Genomic DNA, 10,999 nt, shown 5'->3' with positions numbered 1-10,999 from the left:
GCCCCCCTCGGCCTCCCAGAGTGCTAGGATTACAGGCATCAGCCACCGCGTCTGGCCTAAATAAAAGAATTTTAAAGAGCATACTTCTGTCACCCCGACTGCTCAAGTGACCAAGGTGGGGCTGAGACGTTCCCCCAGGGTGAAGCTCAGTTTCCCTTACCGCTTCCACTCCAGGGCAGAGTTGGGACCCGCAGTGTCTGGGCCACGATGGTGGAGGCGATCTTGTCTCCCAAGGCCCACATGGCCTCACTGGGAGGGCCTGAGGAATCAGGGACAAGAAGAGAGGCAGAGTCAAGTCCGTCACTGGACCCTCAAGGCCGAGTGCCAACTAAGTGCACAGTGCTGGGGCCAGGGTGGGGTAGGGTGGAGTGGACGACAAAGAACAGTACTCAGGTCCCAGCTCTCAAGGAGCTTAACCTCACGTCAGGGAAGAAAAAATCTGCTAGTCTGCTGTCACATCCGTCAACTTTCAACACCTGTGGATTGTAAACCTGGCATGAGTTACGACCTATGCTATCGTGGCGTGTGCAGCACTCACCGTGGAGGGCAGGCAGAAAGCTAGACAAGCTAGCAGCTCAAAGAGCTAGACCATGGGTGGGCAAACTTTTCCTATAAAGAGCCAGGCAGCAAATATTAATTTTTTCAATTTTGTGGGCCTGCAGGTCCTTGGTCACAAGTACTCAATTTTGCCAGCGTGGGGTGAAAGCAGTCATAGGCAATACATAAATGAATGAGTATAGCCGTGTTTCAATAAAACTTTATTTACAACGGCAGGCAGTGGGCCGGATGTGGCCTGTGAGCTGGAGCTGGCCGGCTCCAGAGGAGCCAAGACTGGTAATGAGAGTCCCGTGTGACAGGCAGTCGGGACAGGTACCCAGAGGTACTCAGAGCCCATGACAGAGAAAACATCAATGGGCGCAGGTCACCAGGCAGACACGTGGGTGTCAATGTTCACCAAGCTTCCTCACAGGTGGGCAAGTCTGTTTTCCACCCCAGGTGCAAGGAGCAGCAGGGATTCATTGTGTGATAGTAAATGAATAAAGATTCCTCTAAACCACACAGGAAGTCAGGTAGCACAATCACATATACAAAGTTAACGAATGCAAATATAAATCCTGGAACCAACAGATGCCATAAGACCATGAGTATCATTTTACCTAATGAGTAGTAAAATGAGGGGCTCTGGTCCCAAGGGGTCTAGGGCACTCTAAAGGCCTGAGAACTCCAAGCAAAGGTGCGGCCTTCTTAGAAATGTGACCTCGTCAGCACTCTGAGCACGGCTGACACCTCAGCAGCAGGAGGAACACTACCAGAGCATTCTGTGTGCCCCAACATCATTCCACGACCATGACCATGACCAAGGCTCCTATTTCCGTGGCCTGGAAGACTGTCCATGGCCTCCCGCCCCAGACTCACTTGGTCCTCACAACAAAAGTGTGACTGAAGAGAATCTGCCCCAGCTGGGAGTCCCATCAACCCCCACCCCGCACACACCTGACGGAGACACACTCTACCTAGGAAAGCGATCCCATGCTTGCACAGCAGCTCCGGGAGCTTGGGGTTTTCGGAAGCATGGCCCCAGCCAGCCCACACCGCCTGCAAACACGGAAAGGGGAGGACAAAGGTCTTCCTTCGAGAGCTCGCCTCCCATCACCCGCAAAGCTCTTCGCTGTGTTATATCTGCCCAGGAATTCAGAGTCTCGCGGGACCCACCCCTCCACCCCTTCTGAGCAACGGAATCGAATCATTCCAGAACGTGGGGGCATCATCCCGCCACAGGCACATTCGGGCGCCCCGACCCGCTTACCTGCACCGGGATTCTCTTGGCGATGTCCACGATCAGCTCCACGTTGGCATAGTTGTTGTTGTTGGGCCCTCCCGGAACAGGGACGTACTGATCTGCCATCTTGATGTACTCTGGAATCAGACAGGGGGGAGAACGCACTGCTGACAGACTGAAGTCACCCGCGGAACACCGCGCGGCGCAACTGCGCACAGTCACCGAAAGCACGACCGTGAAGATTCTACGGCAACAATGGACAAACGTGGATGAAAATTTGAAGAAAACTGAATACGATTTTAATTATGTAAAAAACAAGTGTGCTTCCGGACAAGGCCCAGAAGGGAACAAAAGGGGAAGGACGTGATCTGTCAGGATAGTGGGGTTAGAGGTGTTTTTTAAAATTCCTACTTGAAAGTTTATCTTGGTCTTTCTCTACTCCTGGGAACTGACCCGTTCCACTCTCTCTGGAATGTAAATCAAAAAACAAACAAACAAAAAAGTCTATCTTCATATTGTTGCACTATTAAACGATACAACAGGGTTTTGTAAATTATAGTTAAAAAAAACACATAAAATTGATCATCGTGAGCACTTTCTGAGCGTACAGTTCTGAGTGTAGTGGTAAGTATATTTATACCGCCGTGAAACAGATCTCCAGAACTTTTTTCATCTTACAGATGAAATGCTGTACTCATTAACAACTCCTCTCTCCCTCCCCAGAGTCCTTGGCAACCAACATTCTACACTCTGTCTCTATGAATTTCACTTCTCTTGTGAAGCCCTTACAAGTGGAATCACGGTATTTGTTTTTTTTGTGACGGGCTTATTTCACTGTCAATGGCGAAATGACTTCAAGGTTCATCCGTGTTGTGGAGTTTGAGGTTGCAGTGAGCTATGATGACACTACTGCGCTTTAGCCAGGGTGACAGAGAGGAAAAAAAAAAAAAGGATAGGTAGGTAAATGAACAGAAAAATGAATGAATGATTGAAATACAGTACGTGCATCTGCAGGAAAAAATATCTGGAGAAACAGACGCTAATCTGGTGGAACGCAGACATTTCTCAAAGATGGGATTGCCACTCTGTATGCTAACCATTTGCATTTTTATAAGGCACACGGGTCGCTCTTGTTACCAGCAGGTATTTTAATTAAATAAAGAAGAAAGGGCAAATAAATACAGATTCACGAGAGGTCCTGACTCTGTGTGGGGTCCAGGATGGCCTTGCCTGGGCAGGGTGGCAGAGGGGAGGGCAGGTAAGGATGGGGCACGGTGGGGGGGAAGGGTCCAAGCCCAGGTACCTGCATTGGCCTTGAGGTCCTCGGGGGTCACCATGACCACAAAGCGGATGGCCCGCTCGTTGCGGAACATCTCGTAGGCCCACCTGCGGATGGAGCGCATGCACTTCACGGCGGCGATGCCGTTGTTGGCGACGAGCACCTGCGCGGGGAGAAGGAGGGGCTGGAGACGCACATCCACCGGCGCCGGGGGCCGGGTGCCGCCCCGAGTCCGCCTCACGGCTGCAGAGATGCCTACGGCACCCGGAGCGCATGGTTCCTCTTTGTATTTCTACGGCACGGGGCCTGGCACGGAGCCGGTGGGCAAAGTCTGCCAGCTGCATGAACGGATGAGCGATTTCTGATTCCTTTGTTTGGTGCCAGTATGATCACCCTTCACGGTTTTCGAGTGATGATTATGCGCCAAGCTACAGTACAGTGTGTTTCATCTGCCCTATTTCATTTCATCCTCACCACAGCCCTCTGAAAGAGGTCTTATTATTATCCCTGTTTGGAGATTAAAGACATTAAAACTCAGAGAAGTTAAGGCACCTGCCCCAGGTCACACTGTTAGTAAGTGGCAGAGCAGAGACATAAACCTTCCAGTCTGACCTGTGCTCTAAACTGCTCCCCCTGCGCCACGGCTGCCCCTGCATTCTAAAGGTTAAAGGTCCCAGGTTTGTTAAGGAGGAACAGCAGTAATGCCGGTGCTCCCCAACCACAGAGAGTACTAGAAAGGGTCCTGGTTTCAATTCCCAGTTGTGTCACGAACTTGCTGTGTGGCCTTCGGCAGATCCCTTCCCTCTCTGAGCTTCACATCTACATAAAGGGGTCAGACTGGCCGATCTGGCCTGGTCTCTAAGAAATAAAACTAAGCTCTAGTTTTCTTGTTTTAAAAAAAAAAAAATTATCCAGCCTGGAAAGTGTAGCAAGACTCTCTGTGTCTTAAAAAGACAAAATTAGGCGTATGGCTTCAAAGCTCAACTGACACAGCAATTTCCTCATTTTAAGTCCTCCTCCGTTGCTGTCTAATCTTCGTGACATCGAAAGTCTCGGTGATGTGGGAAGTGATCGCCTCGATTTTACACAAGGGGAAACTCAGCCTAGAGTTCCCATCCCAAGAGTGGTCACCCCAGGATTTGACCCCAGGGTTCCTGGCTCAAGTAAAGTGTTCTTGCTACCGTGTCAAAAGTGCCTCTTGGGAAGAGGTGAGGAAATGGCTGGGCTGGGCTTTGTCAATGTATTACCACAGCAAGGCTGGGTCAAGAGGGAAGGACCACGATGACCTGGGGATGGCCCAGTGTCTCTTGGCCTCATTTGCTGTGGCGTAACAAATGTCATGGGAGCCCCACGGGGGAGACGGCTGCTGCAGGCCAGCTTGCCATTCCAGTGCTCCACGGAGCTTTCCCACAAGGAGTCTAGGAGAGAGGGCAGGCCAAGGTCGACTCCAAAGCCAGAAAATGCAACAGCTCCAGGCTGAGGCTTTCTGCAGACGCCCCAGCCTCTGGGCGCCTGAGAACTAAATCCAGCCACCAGTTGCCCTGGCTACAAAGCAGCCCCCGGCAAGTGTGGCAAAAATTCGGCTTCTGGACCTGGGAGGGTCTGAGAAGTGTGGAGGAATCTGTACTTGTAATCAGCAAGACTCTTGGCAGCAGGTTTAGGGACCTGCATGAGTTACTGCTCAATATCGCACCCCCCAACGCTGGGTTGAGGGTGTGGGCTCTGGATCCCAATAGCTGGGGTTCAAATCCCAGCTACACCACTGGGCAAGCAACCCCTATACCCCGAGAGACTCAGTTTCCTCATCTGTAAAATAATACCCACGGATGGAGCTGTGGGGGTGGTTAAATGAGATATGATGACGCAGAGCAGGTAACAGGATGCCTGCCTTGGGACAGGCCCTCACTCGACGGTAGCAGCTGCGACCATGCTGTTCTTGCTGCTATTATTACTACCACCGCCCACAAGTAAAATGGAAAAGATCGAGGCCTCATAGCCAAACTGACCTGGGTTCAAATCCCCGTTCCACCACTTATGAGCTACGTGACCTTAGACAACTAAAGTCACATCCCTGAGTACCGGTTTCTCCCTGAGTATGACGGGAATAATCACAGTCACGCGTCTGACCCAGGGCCCTAACTGCGTGGAATAGAAGATAGAGGGAAAAGCCCTAATGAATGGCAACTCTCAGCGACTTCCTTTTCATTGCTGTCATTCTAGGACACGAGTCTCTTCTCCTCTAAGAATTCTTGGGAGGGCAGGGCTGGGTGTCACGCTTCCCGTCCAACAACCTGGAAAGCGGCCTCTTTCTGGAAAGCACCAAGGGTCCTCAGCAGGAGCCCCCCGACCACGCCCAGAGGCCTCGTCGCCCCCCATCCCCGTGAGTGGGGGTGGGGAGGTAATGCTCCCATCGCACTGGGCTGAACAAGGGCCAAGAGCTCACGAAGTCAAGCGTCCACGCTAAGCGAGTGTCATGGGAGGGTGGCCCTTGCCCACTGCAGCGTGAGGACCGAGCCTGAAGCTGCTTCTCCCACCTCCAGCTGGGAAGGGGGGTGCCCTCCACCCCAACCAGGCCCCACCCAGAGTGTGGGGACCCATTCGTACCTTCTCAATGACCCGATCCCCTCCGAAGCGTGTGACAAACTCGGCTGGGGAAGCCACGGTAAAGTCTCTGTGCAGATCCAGCTTCTTGTGTTCCCGGCCCCTCTTCACCAGGTGGAGTCCAGACATGCTCGGCCTGCAGAGCGGAAACGGCAGGCAGGCAGGCAGGCAGGCAGACAGACAGACAGACAGACCCGTGTGAGGGAGGGAGCCCGGGAGGCTCCAGGAGGGGTCAGATCTCAACACCTGTGAAACCTACGTCCGCAGAGGAGCCAAGGGGCACGGGACCCTCTCTGCTTTGCTCGCTCCCCAGAGACCAAGAAGCACTTCCCACGGGGGTTCGAGGGCAGGAGACACCGTCTCAGGAGGCCAGCGCATGCCCTTGACTTGCCCCAAGGTGTACGTGTAGACTTTTAATCTTAGATTAATTTTTACTTTACATGCCCATCGTTTAAGAACTCAACGTCATGCTAAAAAACTTATAACGGGGATGGGGGTTTTACATTCTAACACTTCAGACTTGCTAAACGGTATTTGTATCTTCTGTGGATTCTTCTGTATTCTTATTTCAAAATTTTTTTAGAAAACTGAAAACAATTTAAAAAATGTAGAGCAATAGAACAGAGGCTCCCTTCCCTGCCCCTCCACACCGGTGGAAATCACCGTTGACTTGTTCTGGCAATGACAGACCTGCATGGCTCTCACAGCACGTGGATGCCATCCTGTGAGTCCCCCGCTCGAGACACCATCCACGGCCGTCCCATCTTGAGAGGTGCGGATTCAGCTCTCTCTGCCCCACCCCTCCCCCAACCAATACGTAGAGGTACACTGTAATTTAGCAAATTCCGCGCTCGCTGTTTTGTCAGTCTGTGATCGTTATTCATAGATGAGAGTCGTGGTGGGTCAGATTTTATTTCCTTTCTGTTTTTTCCTGGACTTACTGATATTTTTTTCCCCTTGACTCAGTGTTCCTGGCACCAGTTGCTATTATTAATTCATCCCACTCCCCGTAACAGACTCCCAGGACAGGTAAGATAATTGATCAGTCCCCTTTATGTTTCCTTCGGTGACATCCCTCCTGGAGGCTGAGTGTCCTGTTGTCTGGACTGGCTCCTCACGCCAAAGGGGCTTCCCTTTGCCGACATCCCTAGAATTCCCTTTACTGTTCCTTGGGGGTAGATCCCTGATTTGGGGGATTGGGTGTCTCCCTCTTTCTAGGCAGACTCCCTTGTTTTGCTGGGGCTTATCCTGCGGTGGGTTCATCCAGTTAACGAGATGGTATAATGGCAGAGCGCGTGACGATGACACCCTCAACCCGCCTGCCCTGGTCTTTGTTTCACCATCACTCTGGAGATTCCCTTTGACTCTGTGTCAGATCTCCTGTCTCCTGTGTGTTGCTCTTCCTCGGTTTACCCTCTGGTTTCAGTGGAACACATCCTCAAGCTGCTTTCTCAGAAAGGGTATTCAGGGAGTATGTGCTCTGCGTCCTTGCATGTTCTGCAACTTTCTTCTGCCCTCACCTTCGACCCTAGCGCTTGGCTATGCAGGGAATGCTAGGAAAGAAAACCTTCAGGGTTTTGGAAGCCTCACGCCATTGCATTGTAGCTTCCAAGGCTGCTAGAATGGGAGCAATTCTGACCCTCGATCCTTTGTAGGTGACCTGTTTTCTCATATCCAGAAGTTTACAGGGTCTCCTCTGTGCCACAGAACTCGACCGTGTCAGAGTGAGGGCCCAGGTGTGTGTCTGTTTCCACCCGTGAGGCTGCGCATCTCTCGGGCCCTCTTGATCTGGAAACTCAAGTCCTGGGGACTTGTCTTCAGCCTTTCTTTCCTTCTTTATTCTTTCCAGAAGTCCTATTATCTGGATGTTGAAATTCCTACACTGGCCCACCAGTGTACGTATTTCTCCCCCTCCTCTTCTCTCTTTTCGCCTACTTTTCTGGGTGATTTTCTCAGCCTTCTCTTCCAACCGTTCAAGTGGAGTTCTTCATTGTGGCTATCACGTTTATAATGTCCAAGAGTTAGTTTTTGGTTCTGCGAAGGCTCCCTCTTTGACAGCACCCTGTTCCTTTGTGTGCAACATCCTGCCCGACCTCGGGGGATATTAATGAGAGCATTTTTAAGTTCTCTTCTCCGGCATGATTTCTGTTTCTTTCAAGTTTCCTGCGTTCGTTTGTTTGGGCCCTGTCTTCCACGCTAGAAACTGCACCCAGCTGTTGGGTGAGCCTTGGCCCTGCCCTGACAGCGGCGAGTGGGAAGAGAAACCCCGAGCGTGTGGCCCCGAGCTCAGCGCAGGGTGATCGAGGAGTCCAACGCACTGGGGATCCCGCGTCAGCATCTTCAGAGTCTTTCTCCCTCGCTGGCCAGATTCCCTGGGGAAAGTCCGGTCTCTGCCTGGACCACAAAAGCCAGTGAGGAGCCGGGGGGACAGCGCAGTTCTAAGGATTCGGCACCTGTACGACCCTCACCCTCCTATTTGGGACACAGGCCCCATTCATCCAACTGTGCCCACCAATCCCCCGTCCCAAGACCCTCTGCTTGTCCCTCTCCCCAGACGGAACTGCCTGCCTTCCGCTGGGGTTGAAGCGGACAGCCCACGGCCCAGGGAGCAGAGGCGCGGATCTGGGAGTCTTTTACCCAATCCTTCTGATTTTGGTACCCCCTTCACCAGTCTCTTCGCCCCCAGTTCCAGGGCACCCCATGCTGCCAGCCACTGTGCCTTTTGGGGGCTCTGCGGTACAGACTGGGGGGGGTGTCCTCACTGCTGCATTAGGACTCAGCCTTCTCAGTTCTGCTAAGCCAGTTACCCCTCTCGTTCCTCTGCTTTCTGGCTTCCAAAATGTTGCTACTAATCTCCCCTCCTGTTCTCCCAGACTCGAAGGATTTCTATCTCTTAAAAAACAGAAAACCAAGAAAATCTCTGCTGTCATTTGGTAGGGTTTTGAAAGGATCAAAATCAGGTGTGCACGCTCAGCCTACTCTCTTAAGCTGGCAATGAGGCAATGGGGTATCTGGGCTGGGAGCCGCCCACAGGGAATGAGGCTAGAGGTTAACCACCCACAGGTGTGTCCAGTGACTGGGTCATCAGGCATCTGGGGAGGCCAGGGCTGAGGGGTTCAGGGGGCCAAAAAGTCTGGTGAAGAATGGACTGATCCCACCACTGAACACCTCCAGCCTGCCACCATCTATCGTCCGGGCAGGAAACAGCAAAGCCAGAGCAAATAAGCAGTCGGGAAAGAGGAGTTCCATTTTACAGATGGGCAAACTGAGGCCCAGCACGTCTTTCCACCACACCAGACCTTCCCCTTTCACGGGATAGAGTGGAAATGGTACGGGTGGAGGTTTTCGGCTTTATAAAGTCTCTGTGTCCAGTATGGTTCCCTGTGGGAAAAGCCTTCTACAAACCTGTAGCCTCCCCTGCCCCGCAGGGTGAGCCACCAAAGGCTCTGCCTGTCAGAGATGAAGAAACAGACTTCAAAGCCTGGGCAACAAAAAGAGATGAACGACAGACACCATCGTGTTCAAATGCCACAATCAAGAGGGTATGTCTTTTCAATTACAACTTTTCTCCACTCAACTGAGCTTAAGCATGGTGCCCAAATGAACGAATGAATGAATAAGTGAACAAATGATTGCTGGCCCTTGAGATAGCCTTGCTGCCTCCCACGAACTGCAAGCAGCTTTCCTTCTAAAACCTCCCAGGATTGAACTGCTGAAATGAAACAGGTCTTAGAAAAGCACTTTGGAAGGGTCAGTATCATCTTGCAAATAGGAATAGTGCTTTTATCATAATTATATTCTATCAACCAGCAAGCTCAGTTTGTTTTTAAGAACTTCATTTCTTTCCAACAACAGGCAGACGCAGGCGAGGCCCGGGGAGGTGGGGGGCATAATTGGCAGACCCCTGGGGAAACAGACACTGTTAAAATGTTAACAGCAGTTATTGCAGGGTGGTTGAACACAGGTGGTTTCCATTGTCTTCTCCTTGCCTATGTTTTTAAAATTTTTTTCTGCCATGATATATTATTTTCAATAAGAAAAAAGCTATTAATTTTGTAATAGGGACACCCAAAGACATGGCCATTCCAGTGACCTTTGGGCAAGGCACTCAGTTTCCCCATCTGTAAAACGGGGATAATAACATATACCTCATTAAATAAGTCAATACGTGGAAATAAGGATGAAATAAGGTTATGAGGATTAAATAAGTCAACACACAGCAAGTAAAAGATGGTGTCTGGAGCACAGTAAATGCTATGTTATTTCAACGCAGTGATGCCAAGAGGATCGGCGACTGCTAATCTCCTAACGAAACTAGCCCCTCATCTGCACCCTGTTCCATGAAGCCAAAGCCTGCCCCCTACTTGTCCACTGTCCCCATTCTGTCCGTGACCTTTCCTGACTGGCTGGCTTGATCCTTTGGCTTCAGAAAGTCTGAGACATCATCCCATTTCCATACACACACACATTAAAACTGCAGCAAGCTGACCTAAAGCACGACAAAGAAAAACGCCATTCTCTGGCCTGGGAAAAGCCACTCGTGGCCACCATTTTGATTTCAAAACTGGTGCTAGCGTCCGTCCATCACGTAGGCCACAAGCCCATCCCCGCAAACTAGGCAAGCCAGCCCACGATGCTGCCGGAGTGGCTTTGTTTCAGCTCAATCTGCAGGCTAGAGGTTATTTTAGTTCTTTTTAGACAGTGCTGCAGGCCAGCCACCGTTGGCTCTAGAGGACTGACCTTTAACCGGCATTTGCTCCCGCTCGAGTAGGACCATCCTAAATGCTGTGACTTTGCCCAATGCTAATCCCTTTTCTTACAAAGCAGGGCAGGTGTGGAGGCTGAAATGTTCCACGGTGACTTTGGAAATGGTTTCAGGTGCGATCAACAACAGCGGTGTCAGCCAAACAGCAAATGCAGTCAGCTGCCCGGGCACGTGACCAGGCAGGACTGTACTGAGGATGGAGGAAAGAAGCATTCCCAATTGCCCACTATGGATTGGGCACAGGGACTTCTCATGAATCCCCACAGCCCTTTGTAGGGGGAGGCTGTCATCTCTTGCTCATGATGAGGAAACTGAGGTTCAGAGTAGTCCACTTACCACAAGTCACAAAGCTGGTAAGTGGCAGAGCTGGGCTTCTAAAGTAAGAGGAAATATGTACACATATGATGCTGAGTTTTCAACTGGGGGCAGTTTTGCTCCCGAGGGGACATATGGCAATACCTACAGACATTTTTAGTTGCCACAACATGTGGGCTGGGCTACTGGCATCTAGTGGGTAGAGACCAGAGATGCCATTCAACATCCTACAGTGCACAGCACAGCCCCCCACACTAAG

The 10,999-nt window shown here is 51.3% G+C and overlaps 1 protein-coding gene across 1 annotated transcript in view; it reads right to left on the bottom strand.

Moving 5' to 3' along the window:
- Window positions 1-10,999, bottom strand: part of ACACB (acetyl-CoA carboxylase beta) — a 98,764-nt gene that overhangs the window by 64,551 nt on the left and 23,214 nt on the right. The window contains 5 exon segments of the mRNA XM_012650160.1: window positions 161-259; window positions 1,515-1,596; window positions 1,808-1,917; window positions 3,084-3,222; window positions 5,664-5,796. Coding sequence (XP_012505614.1) covers window positions 161-259; window positions 1,515-1,596; window positions 1,808-1,917; window positions 3,084-3,222; window positions 5,664-5,796 — 563 coding nt within the window.

Source organism: Propithecus coquereli, unplaced genomic scaffold (genome assembly GCF_000956105.1).
Source record: "Propithecus coquereli isolate 6110/MARCELLA unplaced genomic scaffold, Pcoq_1.0 Scaffold314, whole genome shotgun sequence".
Classification (NCBI taxonomy): Eukaryota; Metazoa; Chordata; class Mammalia; order Primates; family Indriidae; genus Propithecus; species Propithecus coquereli.
This window is presented reverse-complemented; position numbering and strand designations above follow the sequence as displayed.